Raw genomic sequence first — 19,344 nt, forward strand, 5'->3', positions numbered from 1 at the left:
CACAGGTTGCCTGGGTTGGGAAGATTCCCCTGGAGAAGGAAATGGCAACCCACTCCAGTATTCTTGTCTGGGAAATTCTATTTACAGAGGAGCCTGGCAGGCTACAGTCCATGGGGGCTGCAAAGAGTCAGACGGGACTTAGTGACTAAACAGCAGCAGCAGCAGACGTGGATAATCTTGCTGAGACTTCAAGCCCTATGGATTTTCCCTTCTAAACATCTCTCAGAACCATATGCTTCGTGTCTATTAATAGGAACACACTTACGCAAACTCCGTCACCTTTAACCTGGCCTCCTGCAGTGACCTCCGTACAGCTCTCTCCCATCTGTACTTCCAGCCCCAATACAAACTGCAGCAAAAAGATTTTTTTCTTTAATTGAAGAATAATTGATTTACAGTATTGTGTTAATTCTAGGTGTACAGCATGGCGATTCACACATTTACTCATTCATTTACACATATGTGTTTTTTTCATATTCTTTTCCCTTATAGGTCATCACAGAATATTGAATAGAGTTCCCTGTGCTATATAGTAGGCCCTGCTGCTTATCTATTTTATACACAGTAGTGTGTATGTGTTAATCCCAACCTCTTAATTTATCCCTCCCTCCACTCCTGTTTCCCTTTTGATAACCATACATTTGTTTTCTATGTCTGTGAGTCTCTTTCTGTTTTGCAAAAAAAAAGTTCTTTCTTTCTTTTTTTTTTTTGATTCCACAGATAAGTGATATCATGTGACATTTGTCTTTGTCTAATTTACCTCTTGCAGTGTGATAATCTCTAAGTCCATCCAGGTTGCTGCACATGGCATTATTTCATTCTCAAAAAGATTAAACAAACAAACAAACAAACAGGCATGAACATTATACTCCTCTGCTTAAAATTCCTTGGTAGCTTCCTGTTGTATTCGGGGAAAAGAGCAAAACCCTTATTCTGGACCCAAAGAACCTGTGGAATTGGGTTCTTGTTGCTGCCGCAGTCTCCCTAGCTCCTGGGCCTCTGGCTTTCTTTCTGAGCAGCCTGGCAGCCTCAGGGCCTCTAGGAATACCCTACCCTCTGCCTCCGCTCCCTCTGTCACTGGTCAACTCCTGCTCATCATGTAGGCTGTGATTCACGTGCCCTTCCTCGGGGAAGCTATCCTAGTCCGGTCCCGGCTAGATGTTCTGCTAGTCCCTTGTATTGGCTTCCAGGGCGTGCCTTCAGTCTGCAGTAATCCATTTGCTTGTCTGATGTGAATGTATAACCCATAACGCCAGCCTCTTCCTGGCAGGAAGGTTGCATGAAGGCTGCGTGAGGGCGGGACGTGTGTTGGTTTGTTCACTTAGCGCCGGGCACATGTGGGTTACTCAGCACGGACTTTTAAATGAAAAGGGAAACGAGAATCTTGGGAGACGAGAGCCATCAGCGGAGCCCCCACGGAGCCCCCTGGATACGCTGGGGCTGGCCAGGTGTGCTGGAAGGAGAGTGGCGGGGCAAGGCAAGCCGAGAAGGGGAGAAGGTGGGCTGGATCGTGGTCCCAAAGGACGGGGCTCTGTGGGCCGATGCTGAAGGTGGTTGTGCACCTCAGAGGCTCTTTGGCCTGTATTCCTTGCTGAGATGGCTCTGGAAAAGGAATTCCCTGACTCATCCCCCACCCATCTCCACCAGTCTCCTTCCTTCCACGTCCCTGTGCTGCCTGCCAGAAGCCTGGGGGCATGGGAGTCCATTGGTCTCATTCTTGAAGGGTGGTCTTTAGGATACAGAGCAGGAAGCAAGGAGCAGAGCAGATGGAGAAGGGTAAAGAGAAGACCAAACACCCTGGAAATGCGCTTTTGATGGAGAGCTACAGACTGCATCATGGAAGTGGAAGCGGGCTTGCACCTTGAGGGGGGACTAGGATTTCACAAGACCTTTCAAGATGGAGGTGGGTGCTTGAACAAAGCCACCAAGCCAGTCACTGAAAGATGTGTTTAAGAAATACTAAACTCACACTTCGGACCAGTACTTGTGGAGTGCAGAGACCCACTGTGGAGGTTTTGAATGCCGTGGCCTCAGGCCTTCTGCCCAGCTAGTCCCCGTGTGGACACAACTGCAATCTTCTGAAGGCCTTTTGAATAAGGACTCTTGTTTGATGTGGCCTCTTCACCAAGAGACTTTGACTCTTGTGTAGCTTCTGGGGAACACCTTACCAGCTTACTGTATCTGTCTTTCTTGGGAGGGGTAGGCTGAGGCTCAGGGGCTCCCGAGTCGGCAGTCAGTAGAGGGTTAAGCCCCCATGTAAGGTCTGGTTGTTCCAGGGAGCCAGTTTATTTGGGTTTACACAGCAAGGCTAGTGTTGCTATGGCTGGCTTGCAGGCAACAAGTCTTATGATCTGGAAGAGCAAACTGTGTATATAGCATGACGGCATTTATTAAAGCAAGATAAACGCAGCAGCAAAGGATCTGGCTGGAGCCATAAATTCCTCTGATTCTCCTTTCTGAGCCATCACATTCCATTTGAGTGAGCCCTATTGGGCCAAACATTTCCATTAAATAAAGTCGATTTGTTGAAAATCCCTAAGAGAATGAACTGAGAGTCGCCCCCTCCCTCCACCCCCAATCCCTGTTTGAAAAGAGAAATGTGTAATGTGTGGTTCTGACTCACACTGTCTGAGTACAAACAGGTCTGCTGTTCTGGGCAGTGAGTCCCCTCCATCACTAGGGGTATTCAGACCAAACTGGGTGACTCAGGGCTCTCTTCCATTTAGGGGGTGTCGAGCGGGGGGAGAAGGGGACGTTCCTAGGAGACATTGTCCCTGAGACTTCAGGTCATATGAGCCTAATGATGGATCCTGGTGACTTCCCCACACCCCTCATTCTGCACCACGGCACATGTATCCCAGGGAAGGGGGGAGTGTCATCAGGGACTTGGGGGAGAGCAAGGACATGGGGACCAGAAAACCTGAGTTTAAATCCTAGTTCTACAATTACTGGGACGGTAGCCACTGAAATCAACCCTGAATCTTCACAGGAAGGACTGATGCTGAAGCTGAAGCTCCAATACTTTAGCCACCTGATGCAAAGAGCTGACCTGACCCAAAGACTCATTGGAAAAGACCCTGATGTGCAAAAGATCATGATGCTGGAAAAGACTGAAGGCAGGAGAAGGGGACGACAGAGGGTGAGATGGTTGGATGGCATCACTGACTCAATGGATATGAGTTCGAGCAAACTTTGGGAGATGGTGAGGGATAGGGAAGCCTGGTGTGCTGCCGTCCATGGGGTCACAAAGAGTCGGACACAACTGAGAGCTCAACAATAACAACAAAGTCGCCACCCACAGGTCCTTCCATCCTATGACCCCCTGCCCAGTCCACCATGTACTGAGTGATAGTAGCCACCACCCATACTTATGCTGGGCACCTTGCAAAGGGCCTCATGGGATGATGTCTTTTATTTTCCACAGAAATGCTATGAAATTAACAAGTCCATGTATCCCCACGTTATTGATCAGAAAACTGAGGCCTGGAGAGGTTAAGGAACTAAGGAATGGTGGAGGCAAGGTCAGAGCTTAGGCCTCTGGGGACTTCCACCCTCGCTCGATCACAGTTCTTACCTTGCCTGTGGCATTTAGGAGATTACTTTAGAAAATGGGTATAAAGGTGTCTTTTAAAATAATAAACTGCTAGTCTTGGAAGTGTTGAGCGGGAAGCTGAATCTTTTTTTTTTTAGATATTAATTTATTTGGCTGCTCCAGGTCTTAGTTGCAGCTCATGGGATTTTTAATCGAGGCATGGGGGTTCTGGTTCCTGTGCAGGAACTGAACCCAGGTTCCCTGCACTGGACCACCAGGGAAGTCCCGAATCTTAAGTTACAAGCATTTTCCAGACTTGTTCAAACTAAAAAATATTTTCCTCTCTCCCAGCCCGCAGTCTCCCTTTCCTTCTCCCACTCCCTCTTGGCCACCACCCCTCCTTACCTCTCCCTTCCCTCCTCGCCCACTTTGTTCAGATACATTGTCTTTGGTGGAATTCAGGCTTAACAGTCAATGAAAGGAAAACCAACAGTCAAATTTAAAAGTACTTGTGCTTTTATTAAAAAAAAAAAAAAAAAATACAATCAGGTACTGTCCAGATGTGTTTTGGAGAGGAAGATCTCTTTAAAAATCCTTAGTTTACATCATCATCATCATCATCATTATTATATTAATAATATTAATCGTATCCTTAAAATTGAAACAGCATTGCTTTTCTGAACGTAAAAAAAGGGACGGCTTCAAGACACACATTGAATCACTGCTAACAAAAATAATGATAATTAATTATACAGCTTTGTGTAAAATCCAGCTGGTTCTAAGACAAGCTACCACTGTACAGGCTACCCCGCTCCCATCCCCAGAGCCACCCAAGAGAAGGAATACCACTGTGATGCTGTCGCTGCAAGACTTTTGCCGAATCAAACAACAGAATGGAAACCTGCCGGACACTGTGGTCTTTGGTGTGAAGGAAGTCATCGCGGAGTGGCTGAGGCCAGCTGCCGCAGGCCCCGACGATCCATGGTCAACTTTAGCTCCTGCCAGACGCCCAGGTGTGGCTTAATGGTCGGACTGCTCACATTGATGCTTTGGTAAAATTATCTTCAATCTCTGGGCCCTTCTCCTCTCCCCCAGTTGTCCCCGGAAACTTATGCCCTTTTGCGCCTGCCTTCGAGGTTTCGGAAGTTGCTGGGTCTCAGCTTCATCTCAGCAAACTGGATTGAATGCTCGTGGCCCTTCCAGTGGAACCAGTTAACACCCTGTGAAGGAGAGAAGACCTTCAGATTGGTTTCCATCAGACAAAGTATTCACTGACCATTGCTATTTAGTTAGGGGGACAAAATGAGCCCTATTTCAAACATATGGATTCCAGGGGGGAAGGAGAGGATGAATTCGGAGACTGGGATTGTCATATATACACTATTGACAACTATGTATAAATAGGTAACTATTTATCTAGTTAATCGTAGGTTCTATTAACCAGAACCTACTGTAGAGCACAGGGAGCTCTTCTCAATGTCCTGTGATGATGTAAATGGGAAGGAAACCCAAAAATGAGTGGAGATGTATATATATATATATATATATATATATATACACATACACGTGGGGCTTCCCTGGTGGCTCAACAGTGAAGAATCCACCTGCCAATGCAGGAGACATGGGTTTGATCCCTGGGTCAGAAAGATCCCCTGGAGAAAGATATGGCAACCCACTCCAGAATTCTTGCCTGGGAAATCCCATGGACAGAGGAGCCTGGCTGGCTACAGTTCTTGGGGTGGCAAAGAGTCAGATATGACTTAGCAACTAAATAACAACAGCAACATATGTGTGTGTGTGTGCATGTGTGTGTGTGTGTGCACATGTAGCTGACTCACTTTGTTGTACAGTAGAAACTAACACAACATTCTAAAACAACTATACTCCAATAAAAATTAATTTAAAGGAAGAAGAGCTCTGTTTCAGTTTGACCACTTGGAAGCTCACGGCTGTATCCTGCTGATCTGTTTATTGATTTGCATAATCAAAACTTTCAAGAGACCTGGCTGAATCAGTTGTTTTCGTTTTTAACTTTAGTCAGAAGTCACCTGAGTTTGCACTGAACTTTGATCTGCCACCTTGAGATAAAGTGGTGGCTGATGAAACTGGCCATCATTAGGATTACATGCTGCAGGAATTTGGGTCATGATCAGAGCTTACGGAATTGAGTGGCTATATGCGGTGGGCGGCGGGGGGTGGGTGGGGTGGGTGGGTCTATACTTCACAGGATTCCTATGACATGTTTTACAAAGAACATAGGTGGACACAAGTTTTGCAACCTGACACATAAAGTTGAATCTTTGTGTTCTTACTTGAGAGATAAACGTCTTGAACAAGTTATCAAAAGGTTCTGGGCCTCAGTTTTACTATTTTTCTTCTTTAGGGTTGATAATGCTAACCTTAGAAGAATACTGTGAAGATTAAATGAGTCTGTAAAGGACCTGCCACCCTGCTGGGCCCATCATAGGCGCTCAGTAAATATTACCCCCCATCTCAAGTATGGAGGCATAGCCTCAGAACTCTGGCCAAAGATGTTCCTCAAGAAAAGACTGTACTTGTCTCAGGGCCTCCTGGTTCTGGGTTTGGCTTTTCAGCAAAGTCGACAGGTGGTCGACTCTGCCTTCTGAGTCCCACAGACCCCTTGTCCTCCTAGGGTGGGGGTCAGCTTCAGAGAGTCCTCCTGTGGGGTCTCCCCTACCCCCCTCCCACCCCGCTCCATGCACTGAGCCCTCTTCTCTTCAGGTTTCGTAGGGCTGGGATGGAACATGTCCACAGAGAAGATAGTGGCTGGTGAAATGGAGGAAAATACAGATGCTTTGTTTAATGCTAATTTTTGGCATTGATTGATACTGGACAGCCTCTGAACCTGACAGGCGGATGGGATCTGAGACTCCCCGACTCAATTTAGGGGCAGATGTGTTTGCAATGAACTCAGCTTGGTCCTGTTCTCCCTTCCTCTGCCCTCGTCCTCTCCTCCGACTGAGGTTCAGAGCTGGAAGTGAGTCCTCCTAATGCTACGGTGGAGACTGAAGCCAGAGAGGGAAAGTGGCTTCACGGAGGCCACACGACAGCCAGAGCAGAGCCAGTGCTGGGACTGAGCTCCTGTGAACTCTGTGGCCTTCTATGTCAGCTCCTTCTTCCAAAGTTGGATGGAAGGATGGACGAGGAAGTTTCCTTCTGGCATGTACCTTTTTTTTCCCCCTCCCAAAGGACCTTGTGTTATACTGATGTTAGGGAACCAGGAGATAAAGGAGTGCAGTAGTTCTCAGAGTGGGTGTATTATTGAGGCCGCATATAGGGTAGAGAAAATACAAGACTGGTGTTCACATGTGTCCTTCAAGTCTTGCCTCCTCTGTAAAATAGACACAAAAAGCCATGTCCTGGTCCCCTCACAGAGCAAAGGTGATGCGCACGGGAGAGAGAAGGTGATAATGCTTTGAAAGTGTCAGAAATTATCAAGATAAGGTGTACATTTAAGGTCACAGAAATCATTTCCAGGTAGTTAACTCAACATAAACACATCTATCAAAACCATTAATAACAGAGCTGTTGTTCTTGTTTAGTCATTAAGTCATGTCCGACTCTTTTGCAACCCCATGGACTGTAGCCTGCCGGGCTCCTTTGTCCATGCAGCTGGTAAAAACAAAACAAAAAAACCCCCAAACCCAACAACCCAAAAGCTGCCAAAACAAGCCCAAGAACAAAAGTATAAGTAAGCAAGATGATGAGATGCTGCATCTTGCCTAGGACCCCCGATCGGAATCCCTGGGGCCATTTGGTGTGATTCGGACCTTTGCCTTCTTACAAAGGGATCCCAGATTGTTGGGAGAAATATCAACAACCTCAGATATGCAGATGATTTGACTCTACTGGCAGAAAGTGAAGAGGAACTAAAGAGTCTCTTGATGAGAGTGAAAGAGGAGAGTGAAAAAGCTGGCTTAAAACTCAACATTAAAAGCTAAGATCATGGCATCAGGTCCCATCACTTCATGGCAAACAGAAGGGGGAATAGTGGAAACAATGGCAGATTTTATCTTCTGGGTCTCTAAAATCACTGCTGACAGTGACTGCAGCCATGAAATTAAGACACTTGTTCCTTGGAAGGAAAGATATAACAAATCTAGACAGTGGATTAAAAAGCAGAGACATCACTTTGCCAACAAAGGTCAAAGCTATGGTTTTTCCAGTAGTCAGGACCATGTGAGAGCTGGACCATAAGAAGGCTGAGTGCTAAAGATTGATACTTTCAAACCGTGGTACTGGAGAAGACTCTTGAGAGTCCCTTGGACAGCAAGGAGATCAAACCAGTCAATCCTAAAGGAAATCAACCCTGCATCTACATTGGAAGGATTATTGCTACAGTTGAAGTTCCTATACTTTGGCCACCTGGTGCAAAGAGCTGACTCATTGGAAAAGACCCTAATGCTGGGAAAGATTGAAGATGAAAGAAGGGGACAGCAGGGGATGAGATGGTTAGTTAGCATCAGCAGCTCAGTGGACATGAACTTGAGCAAACTCCAGGAGAGAGTGGAGGACAGAGGACCCTGGCATGCTGCAGTCCAGGGAGTCAGAGAGTCGGACATGACTTAGTGACTGAACAACAACCACCACCTGGGTTGCAGGCTGGGTAAGGCTCCCTGAGACCCAGCCCAGGGATCAGTCTGGATGGCTCTGTGCGAATACCGTTCTCTGCTGTGTGGTGCAGGGATGGCTGCTGAGAAGCGGCCATCATGGTTAAGTAGCTGGGCCCACCTGACTTCATCCACTTTTCAGGCACCTGCTCATGTAGGCAGGGCTCAGCGTGAGAAAATAGTTGAATTGGGTTTTGTTTACCCATTTCCACAGAAACTGTAAAAAATAAATCTGTTTCTATGATTGCAGAAATTGTGTCACAGCATCCTGTATGGTGCAGGGAAATTTGGGGGCAGGGTGTGGCCTGGAGGATTTCTGTCTGTCCCCAGCTTTGGCCCATGACCTCAGGAAAGTCAGCTTTTTCTGGACCTCGGTCTTAGGATTCATAAGAGGAAGGAACTTAGAATCTGGGATCTTCATTCTAAGATGTTCTTGGGGCTCTGGAGGTGCCTCCAGGCCAGGGCCTGCATCACCCCCTGCTCTACCCAAACAGCCTCCACTGCCGTCTGTTTCCTTGTGGGGTTCAGACACAGATAATCCAGGGAAAGCTTTGTATGCCCGGCATCCCCTTGACCAGTGGTTCTCCTCGGGATCTTCATGGGCTAATACACGCTGTCTCTGTGGTTTACCTGGCCCGGGGTGCCATGGACTTCTCCCTGATGTGAAGAACCTGAGGTCTTGCCCCTGAGGTCCCTGCCTCCCCGTCTCAGCCCTGCTTGGGCCCTTGCAGGCTCTCACCTGACTGTGGCTGTTGTCCCCGTATCTCCCCATCAGGTTGACACGGTGGCAGTTCTTGTACCAGAAAGCCCCCTTGTAGGACAGGGCACAGTTGGTGATGGCCGAGTCTGTGTCCTTGTCGAAGGTGGAGAAGGATCTGCCATTGTGGTAGGCCATGGAGTCACCTGGGGGAGAGAGCGTACCGACTCAGGGCTGGAGCTCCTGGGGGGCTGTGGGAGCACCAGGGCGACAACCCAAGGGCCTTGGGTGGGCCGGTCTCCAATGACAGGCCCAGAGGTAGGATCCAACACGGGCCTGGATGGAACATGAGTACCGCCGGGAGCCTCATTTCTGATAGAAGTGGCACAAGGTGGTAGAAAGAGGGCTGCAGGTATGTTTGGAGGGTCTCGCTCCAATCCCATCTTTCTCACACCCTGGTTGTGTCCTTGCACAAATCAAGCCGCTTGTGGAACCTCAGTTTTCCCATCTGTGGAATGGAATGGGCACGGCACATTGATTTGGTTCACCTCGGGGCTGTGGGAACAACTGATACGAAGTGTATGCTGAACAGGCGGTATGGAGCGCAAATAGCTATGACTGTTGTTACTTTCATGACTGTTTCTGCATTCACTTGATGCAAAGGAACTCAGAGAGTAAGGTGGGAAACCTGTATTTAATAATGATGTGCTTTTCCCCCAAATGCAAGTATTTAGACTTCAGTTTTTTTTTCCATGTATTTATTTATGCTTAGTCGCTCAGTCGTGTCCGACTCTTGGAGAGCCCATGGACTGCAGCCCACCAGGCTCCTCTGTCCATGGGATTCTCCAGGCAAGAGTACTGGAGTGGGTTGCCACGCCCTCCTCCAGGGATGTATTTATTTATTACCCATTTAGTCCTAGGTAGCGCTAGTGGTGAAGGACTGGACTGCCGATGCAGGAGACATCGGAGATACAGGTTCAATCCCTGGGTCGGGAAGATCCGCTGAAGGAGGAAATAGCAAGCCACGTGGAGGATCCCATGGACAGAGGAGCTGGTGGGCTGCAGTTGGACACGACTGAAGTGACTTAGCACACACACGCTTATTCATTAACTCACACTCACTCGCTCATTTATTTACACATATATTTAGCAAGTTCTAATGAGTTTAGTTTACCACTCTGCCATGCTGCGTTTCCAGAGGTATCCTGAGCCAGTCTGCCTTAAGTCTCAGCCTACAGAGCTATACTTACAATCAAACCTTTCAGGTTTTAGATGTCACCAAATAGCTAGTATATTGTACATTTATTTTTCAAAGTGATGGGACCAATTTCCCCTGATTCTTAGACAAAAAGCCTGTTTACATGTAGTGCTACATGGGAATCTAGCTTGTAATTTAATATATTGAATTTTAGGAGTATTTAAGTGCCATTTCTGTGTTCGCTCACTTCCAACCCTGGCCAATGCTGGGCAGAAAAGTTGCAAGACATTGAGGCATTCTACCCTGATATATGGGAGCAAGTTATCATGGGGACTTGATAGGGATCTTCCCAACCTAGGGATTGGACCTGGGTCTCCTGCATTGCAGGCAGATTCTTTATCCATCGGGACTTGAGTGCCTTGTTAACTGATGAAGCTCCCAAGAGCTAGAATATGATGAAAGCTAGATATGATGAAGTATATGAAGCTAGATATGATGAAACAAGATGCTCTCCTGGGGAAGGGCTGGCTGCCCTCAGTACACACAGGAGGAGGCGTTTCCAAGGGTGAGCTTCTGAAATGAAGGGGTAGATTATGGCTCCTTTTCTGTTGGAAATACAGAGAGCAATGGGTGGAGGCCACATTCCTGCTGCCTTCTTGCCCAAAGTGCCTTTGCTTGCCCTGTAACAAGACCTTCCTTGCCTGAAGCCATCTCAACAAAAGAGGTATTTGTTGCTAGGTAAGAAAATGTGAGAATTCCTTGACGATGCAAGAATGAAAACAATGTTTGCTCTGGGTCTCTCTCTTCATTACCACCAGTCTGACCTCTAAAGAGCTCTGACTCTCCTTAGGTTGAGACCTGCTTCTGGCAAATCATGTCTGGAGACTTTTCCCATTATGGGTGTGTTCTTTCAGGGCCCAGAGGTTGGGAATGTGCTATAGCATCTGTCTCCTCTGTTCTCATAAACGTAATGGGGAGCCACCCCAAAGCCGGCAGGGCTTGGCATGGGGTGGTCAGGCTCTTATACCTGATCTCCCTTGTTACCAAAACCACCTGTGAGCAGCTAGGCTTGTCCCCTGGGCCCACCTTCCTCAAGCTGTTACATCTTGGGCAAATCGCCAAACTTCTCTGAGGCTCAGTTTCCTCACCTGTATAATAGCAATATCTCCTTGGATACATATATATGATCTGTATCATATATGTATCATTTATTATATAATTTATAATGCAAATGAAATGAGGTTTCCCTGGTGGCTCAAATGGTAAAGAATCTGCCTGCAATGCAGGAGATCCAGGTTTGATCCCTGGGTTGGGAAGATCCCCTGGAGAAGGAAATAGCACCCCACTCCAGTGTTCTTGCCTGGAGAATTCCATGGACAGAGGAGCCTGGCGGGCTACAGTCCATGGTGTCAGAAAGAGTTGGACACAACTGAGCGATGAACACTTTCACTTTCACAATGCATATGAAACATCAGCAAAAAGAGGCTGCACCTCATTTGCCTGAATGCATATGGTTTCCTTGTTTGTTTCTCTTGTAACATGGTGCCAGAAAACCACACAAAGGTCATTTCAAGTCAAAGACATCTTCCAAACCTGAGCTAGGTTCTGTACTAGTCAAAGAGTGAAGGACTGCCAGAGAGGTAGGGAGCTTCTCTGGTCATGTGGATGTGCCAGCTGAGGCTGCAAGGCCATGTGGCAGGAAGGCCTTAGAAAAGACTTATCTGGGTGGGTAATGGAGTGGACTGTCTGCTACTCAAAGTGCAGGCCACGGACCAGCAGTGCCACGACACCGGTATCACGAGGGCCCTTGTCAGAAATGGCGCGTCTCCGTTTCACCCCAGACACACTGTGTCAGCTCACCAACAGGATCCCCCAGGGGTCATATGTGTGTAATAAACAGAGAGGCACGGGAGTGCATGAGTATTAAAGCTCCCAAGACACTGCTTGCCTCTCTGTGTAAAATTGGTATCTAAACACGGAGTAGGGCTTCCCTGGTGGCTCAGAGGTTACAGCGTCTGCCTGCAATGCAGGAGGCCTGGGTTCGATCCCTGGGTCAGGAAGATCCCCTGGAGAAGGAAATGGCAACCCACTCCAGTATTCTTGCCTGGAGAATCCCATGGATGGAGGAGCCTGGTGGGCTACAGTCCACGGGTCGAAAAGAGTCAGACAGGACTGAGTGACTTCACTTTCACTTTCAGGTAGCTACAAATACATCTTAAATGTCCTATTTCCCAACCTACCCTAGGTTTTGGTGATCAAGTATCTACCTGCTGCTGCTGCTGCTGTTAAGTTGCTTCAGTCATGTCCAACCCAGTGCGACCCCATAGATGGCAGCCCACCAGGCACCCCCTCGTCCCTGGGATTCTCCAGGCAAGAATACTGGAGTGGGTTGCCATTTCCTTTTCCAATGCATGAGAGTGAAAAGTGAAAGTGAAGTCACTCAGTCTTATCCGACTCTTCCTGACCCCATGGACTGTCGCCTACCAGGCTCCTCTGTCCATGGGAGTTTCCAGGCAAGAGTACTGGAGTGGGTTGCCATTTCCTTCTCCCAAGTATCTACCTAGCCCTGTTAAATTGTAGTTCTGCCAGATTAGTACCTATCAAATGTTTGTGGATAAGTGGATGGGCCGATGCAGGAAGGACTGCTGAGTGGGGAACTAGCTGAAAGCCCGAGACGTGTTCGAGGTCCCGTGGGCTCCGCGAGTGGCTGTGCGTACCTGCCACGCCGCTGCACTCACCTGCCGTGCCACTGTACCCCTCCACCTTCAGCCGGTAGCGCGTCCGGGCATCTCCCACGCTGAACTTGTCGTAGACGGCGTAGGCCGACTCCCCGTGGTCCCGCAGGTCCACCCGGAGCTCGTACTGCCCCTGGGCTGTGATTTTGCTCAAAGTGTCCAGCCCTGTGGACGACAGGCGAGGGTTACCGAAGAAGCACAGTGACCGAGGCGTTCATTCCTCCTCACCGCCCGAGAGCAGCGGCTCCATGTGTACTAAAGAGCTTTGCCTGACGCACCTGCTCGGCTCCTTGCTGTTACAGCATCAGGTGACACATATGCAGTGTCCGAGCCTCAGCTAAGATTGGGTTGACCTCTTTGCCCTGCCCATCTCCTAGTGTGCTGTGAATATCAAAGGAAATAAGGTGGAGAGCGTACCTTTTCCACTCTAAGCTCGTTACCTGTGAAAGGCAATGGGGCAGATATTCCCAGGCTCAGATGCTGGAATGTATGACGGTGCCCTGTGCCAGGGGCAGGTTATGGCAAAGTGTGAGTCACAGTGGGGGGTGGGGGATGCCACGGTAGTGCTGGCTGAGAGAATTCGGGTGCCACTCACGTCTTTATTGGCTAGATCCCTACGGTCAGCAGTTTAACCTCTTTGGGGCTATTTTCCCAGGTGCAAGATGGGAGCTTTGTACACTGTGGGGCTGCTGGGAGGCTTGGAGGGTGTGGCTCTGAGGGACCCAGTCAGCATAGGTGAAGGACATCAGTGAGGATAATGCTCCAGGTGGCCCAGGGGTTGACGGAAGGCTAGGCTTATTCTTAGGGTCCGGCTATTGGCTCTCCTCCGAACAGATTTTTATTTTTAATGACCCAGAGAATCTCAAGTTTTTTCCATTGAGAATCTGATATTCTGTGTCGACCACCAGAGCTATCGTTTCCTCCTAATCCGTTTCTCTCCCACTTTTCGCTGTGGGTTAGGACAGACGACAGGGTTGCCGAATGGGCATTTGGGGCATGAACGCGCAGGCTGTATTACCAAGCCAGAACTCTTCTTTTAAGTCCCCAAATCCAGCAGCGTAGGCCTTCCAGTTTCGATAGAAGTCCTCACGTCCATTTTTGCGTCTCAGGAACACCTATAAACACAAGCAATGAATCCGGGTGAGCTTAAGCCATTGAAGGAACGAGAAGGTGTCTTTCTGAGAGGAGGAAATGCTCACTGTGGGAAAGGCACCGGACCCCACCTCTGTCCTCACTAATCTGGCGTGCAAGTCAGTGCACACACGCCACCTCCCCTCTCGGAGTCTCAGCGTTCTCCCCCGAGACAGGGATGAGTAAGACCACCACCCAGCTTTGGGTGATTGTGATGTGTCCGGGTAGGCCATACATGTGGGGACTCAGTGAACCTCCTGCTCAATTCTGCTGCCAATTTAAAACTGCTCTAAAAAATAAAATTTAATAATTAAATATTCATTGGAAGGACTGATGCTGAAGCTGAAGCTCCAATTCTTTGGGCACATGATGTGAAGAGCTGACTCATTGGAAAAGAGCCTGCTGCTGGGAAAGACTAAAGGCAGGAGGAGAAGCGGGCAACAGAGGATGAAATGGTTGGCTGGCATCACTGACTCAGTGGACATGAGTTTATGCAAACTCTGGGAGATAGTGAAGGACAGGGAAGCCTGGCATGCTATAGTCCATGGGGTCATGAAGAGAGCGACCGAATAACAGCAATAATTTTAAAAAGTACTACTTAGCTCATATGGTAATGGCACTGAAATCATTCATGGAAAACTCTTAGCACGCTAGTGCCTGGTAGATGGCCAGTGTTAATCAGTAAACTTAATGGGCTCGAGGATTTATACATCATTTATACATCACTGCCATTTATACATCACAGAGCTGTTTGAGGATCAAATAAGATAAATTACGAGAAAATGAGGAACTGCTCTTTATCCTCAGCTTCTTTCCCATTACTTTAAGAGAGAATTCCTGAGTGTTTCCATGTGACAGGCACTGTCTTGCAAACCCTCAGGCACATTAAGGTCAGAGGGCATGGAGGGGACCTCCCCGCCTCTCCTCTGCCCCCACCCCTCCTGTCTGAGAGGCCTGGAGCCTGTCTCCATGATACTCACAATCCATCCACCCCCGTCAGAGGTCATGTCACAGAAGACTTCCTGCTTCTGGGTCTTGTCATTGTTCAGATAAATGGTGTAGACGCCAGAGGTCGTGTCTCCATTCAGCATTGCCTGGGAGCAGTCCCTGGGGAATTGGTACAGGACTCCAACTGCAGGATGAGAAGGAGGAATGATTCTCGGGAGCAGGAGCTTTGAAGTCACAGGCTAAGTGCTTGTTGGCTAGGCACCTAAGGACAAGCAGCTTCACCTCTCTGAGACTCTGTTCTCTTGTGTGCAAGGGGGGGATTAAAACTATTTTGTGGGAGTGCAGCGAGGCGCAGAGGTTATGGATAAAAGGGACCCATTTCAGCCTTTTGTATTGATGGGAGCCACCATGATACCAGTGGGAGGAGCGCTGATCTGCTTGAGGGCTGTGTCAGGTTGACTATGATCAATCAGGAGCATGCAGGCAGCACTCCATGAACACCTGATGGACACCCAGGTGTTGGCCAGGATGACTGGGTCTCTAGCACCCAGGGCGTGGCTCACCGTGGGTCAGGACACTCTGGCAGGCTGCATGCATCTCAGACTCTTCAAAGGATTCTGAAGCCAAAAACAAGGAAGGGTTCTAGTCCTGAACTTGCTGCTTCCTTGCCTTCGGACACTGGAGAAGTCATATAACTGCTCTGAGCCTGGGAATCTTAGAAGGCTAACATAGGAATGTCTGGGGAATTTCTATTTGTGGTAACATGGTGCAAAAAATTCAACACTGGATAGAAACGGATGATCTTGGGACTATGCTTATTAGCAGGTAGACTTGAGAAGTGATGATCATAGCAGCTCTTTTTTGTTGTTGTTCTGACCTCCTCAATGTATGTTACCTTCCCCTGAGATTGTCTCATTAGGTATTTTCTTGTCTGTTTCACAACCTGGTCTGAGAGCATCTTTAGGGCACATTCACACCTGGCATTAGATCTGGAAGACAGGTGCTTTAGCATCCACCCCTCCTTCAGCAGGTGTGTGCGGAGTGACCAGAGTGAAGTGTGAAGGGCAGGAGGCAGCGCTGGGATATAGTCTGTATACCCAGTTCAAAGCTCTCCAAAGCCCCCCTCCTCCTTTCCTCTTCTCCATTGGCTGGGTTTGGGTGTGGTTCCCTGCTCCTGCAACACTGGAGCCCAGACCAGACTCTAACTCATGGTATAACCCTGAGCGGGTCATTTAGTCTCTGGGGGCCTCTGTTCCCCACCAGAAAACTGGGCAAGATAGTCCTGGCCTACATGGGAGGCCTGTTTGTGATTTTAGAGGATAAGGAGGCTTTATAAATGCCCACATGCTGAAGGAGAACACTGAGTTCATAAGGAGCCCCAACAATGGCTACCCACTGGGCTAGGAGTTCAGTACAGAGATTCTCCCAAGATCCTCATGAAGAAGGGCTCATTATTAATCCCATCATATGGATAAAGAAACTGAGACTTGCAGAATGGCAGTAACTCTCCTCCATCACACAGAGCAGGTGGCGATGGGGAGTGAATCCAGCTGTTCCCACTGCTGGCCCTCCTTCCCTCCCACCATGAGTCCTGTAACCTGCTACATCCACATTCCTCCAGCTTTTCAGGTAACTGCAGGTAATTGATTTTTATCAAAATGTGATAGAAGCATTTAAAGTAGCAGTCAGAGGAGAAGTGGAGGGTTGGTTCAGTCTCACAGAGTGTGATTTCAAGGCCTGGCTGGCCCCCGCCGGCCCCCCACCCCCACCCAGAGCCCCTTACTCGTGGTGAAGATGGTCTTGACTGTCTTGCTCCTTAGGGTCCCGTTCAGTGCCTGAATCCTGGCTGTGTAGTAGGTGGATGGGCTCAGATCCGTCAGGCTGTAAGAGGTGGTGTCTGGATCCAGAACGACTTCCTAAGGGCAGAAGAAAGATAAAATAGCCTTTGGTCACATAAATCCACAGGGTATAGATGATATATTCCTTTATTCACCCATCCATTCATTTCTTTGTTCAGCAAGAATACACTGAGCCCCACTCTGTGCCAGGCTCCATGCTCATGTCAGGGACTTAGACATGAGGAGAGTACCCTGTGAGCAAAGCTCCTGGGGCCAGAAGGGGCAGAGCAAATTCAAGTCATAGGAGGAGGCAATGAGCTGCCTCAACCATACTTCACTGAGGGGAGCAGCAGAAGAGGTGGGAAGACACCAGATTATAAAAGACCTTCAGTGTCAACCTATGGACTTTGAAGTTTATCATGATAAGGAATGGAGGTTCCTAGAAAGTACTTTGAAAAAGTGAATGCCATGATCTCAGCTTAATCTGGTAGGAAGATGAATCACACAAAGGGCAAAGGTTTAGACATGGAACAACAGACTGGTTCCAAATAGGAAAAGGAGTACGTCAAGGCTGTATATTGTCACCCTGCTTTTTAACTTATATGAAGAGCATATCATGAGAAATGCTGGGCTGGAAGAAGCACAAGCTGGAATCAAGATTGCCGGAAGAAGTATCAATAACCTCAGATATGCAGATGACACCACCCTTATGGCAGAAAGTGAAGAGGAACTCAAAAGCCTCTTGATGAAGGTGAAAGAGGAAAGTGAAAAAGTTGGCTTAAAGCTCAACATTCAGAAAACGAAGATCATGGCATCTGGTCCCATCACTTCATGGGAAATAGATGGGGAAACAGTGGAAACAGTGTCAGACTTTATCTTTTTGGGCTCCAAAATCACTGCAGATGGTGACTGCAGCCATGAAATTAAAAGACGATTACTCCTTGGAAGAAAAGTTATGACCAACCTAGACAGCATATTGAAAAGCAGAGACATTATTTTGCCAACAAAGATACGTTTAGTCAAGGCTATGGTTTTTCCAGTGGTCATGTATGGATGCGAGAGTTGGACTGTGAAAAAGCTGAGTGCTGAAGAATTAATGCTTTTGAACTGTGGTGTTGGAGAAGACTCCTGAGAGTCCCTTGGACTGCAAGGAGATCCAACCAGTCCATTCTGAAGGAGTTCAGCCCTGGGATTTCTTTGGAAGGAATGATGCTAAAGCTGAAACTCCAGTACTTTGGCTACCTCATGCGAAGAGTTGACTCATTGGAAAAGAGTCTGATGCTGGGAAGGATTGGGGGCAAGAGGAAAAGGGGACGACAGAGGATGAGATGGCTGGATGGCATCACCGACTCGATGGACGTGAGTCTGAGTGAACTCCGGGAGTTGGTGATGGACAGGGAGGCCTGGCGTGCTGCGATTCATGGGGTCGCAAAGAGTCGGACATGACTGAGCAACTGAATTGAATTGAACTGAACTGAAGTCAGTCGTCTCTAATATGGCTCTTTTTCACAGCCCTCTGGGAAGCTTTAAAATAAAACAGTGCCTGGGCCCCATCCTAGAGTGACTGAATCGTCAGAGCCTGATCGGGGCGTGATGATGGCGTGAGCTGCCCCAGCAGGTCTCTTGTCTAGAATGGGCGTATCCAGGAGGGGCAGAGGTGCGCAGCTGCCTAGGCCCATTCTAAGTCCACCTGCAGTTTGTGACGCGTCACTGTGCGGATGTCCAGAGGACGGGATCGCTTTCAGTTTTGCAGGAAATCCTTGTTCTTTCAGATCCTCTTTTTCAAAACGTCTAGTGCCTGTGCAGTCACCTTTTAGGAGATGACCCTGGTGTCAGGGATTGGAATTCCACCTGCATTCCTAGCTAACCAAATACAACAATGCTCTCTACAACCTGCAAACATAGCTGCTCGGATTTAGGCAGTAAGGAGTCAGTGTGGAGGCCCCTGGAAGGTTCACTGGCATCCTCACCACCAGGAATATGACATTATTCTGATTTTTTCCAATATGGGAGTGGGTGGGTGGGTTTGGAGGGGTGAGTAGTTTCAGAGAAGCTAAGAGACCTGCACTCCATAATTTGTCAGTGACAGGGTGGTCTTGCATCTGTCTCCTAACTCCCTGTCCAGGACTCTTTCCTCCTCTACCAGGCTGATTTTCTTGAGTGAAACAGATAAAGCTGGGGATTGGACATGCAGGGAGATAGACCCAGGTGAGAGCCCGTATGATGCCAGTGACCCAGTAACTTTTGTGTAGCTTCAGGTCTGGTCCCTGCGGAAGGATAAGGTATAAAGCTGCCTTCCTTAAGTTACCTGGGGATACAATTACCTATCAGCTTTCTAAGCTGCTGCACAAAGTCTGTTTCTAAGCAATTAGGGTAGATTGAAATGAGACTCATGGCTTCAGGCAAGCAGGATGCCTGACCAGGAAGGGCCCTCACAGGCTGGGGCCTCCAATGCACTCATTTTACAGATGTGAACACTGACAGCCAGAGAAGGCAAGGGACTTGTCTCTGCTCACACAGTGAGCTAGTTTACCGTTACGCTGACTCCTAGAAGGGCCATGACGATAACTAGAGATGTGTGTCCACTTCTGGTTAACCATAGCATATTGAACATGCCAGTTTATTTCTACTTGC

The 19,344-nt window shown here is 48.3% G+C and overlaps 1 protein-coding gene across 12 annotated transcripts in view; it reads right to left on the reverse strand.

The window, feature by feature from the left end:
- Positions 1–4,030: 4,030 nt before the first annotated feature.
- TNC (tenascin C) overlaps positions 4,031–19,344 on the reverse strand; it is a 102,388-nt gene continuing 87,074 nt past the window's right edge. For all 12 annotated transcript variants that reach the window (XM_086413904.1, XM_086413902.1, XM_086413903.1 and 9 more), the window contains 6 exons: positions 16,656–16,788; positions 14,905–15,056; positions 13,812–13,908; positions 12,797–12,958; positions 8,903–9,066; positions 4,031–4,752 (listed from right to left, as the gene is read on the reverse strand). In XM_086413904.1, coding sequence (XP_086270030.1) covers positions 4,642–4,752; positions 8,903–9,066; positions 12,797–12,958; positions 13,812–13,908; positions 14,905–15,056; positions 16,656–16,788 — 819 coding nt within the window. In that variant the 3' untranslated portion in view covers positions 4,031–4,641. The remainder of the gene's footprint in view (positions 4,753–8,902; positions 9,067–12,796; positions 12,959–13,811; positions 13,909–14,904; positions 15,057–16,655; positions 16,789–19,344) is intronic.

This window comes from Bos grunniens, chromosome 8 (genome assembly GCF_055505025.1).
Source record: "Bos grunniens cultivar Pamir isolate PY7600 chromosome 8, Bosgru_T2T1.0, whole genome shotgun sequence".
NCBI classification, from domain to species: Eukaryota; Metazoa; Chordata; class Mammalia; order Artiodactyla; family Bovidae; genus Bos; species Bos grunniens.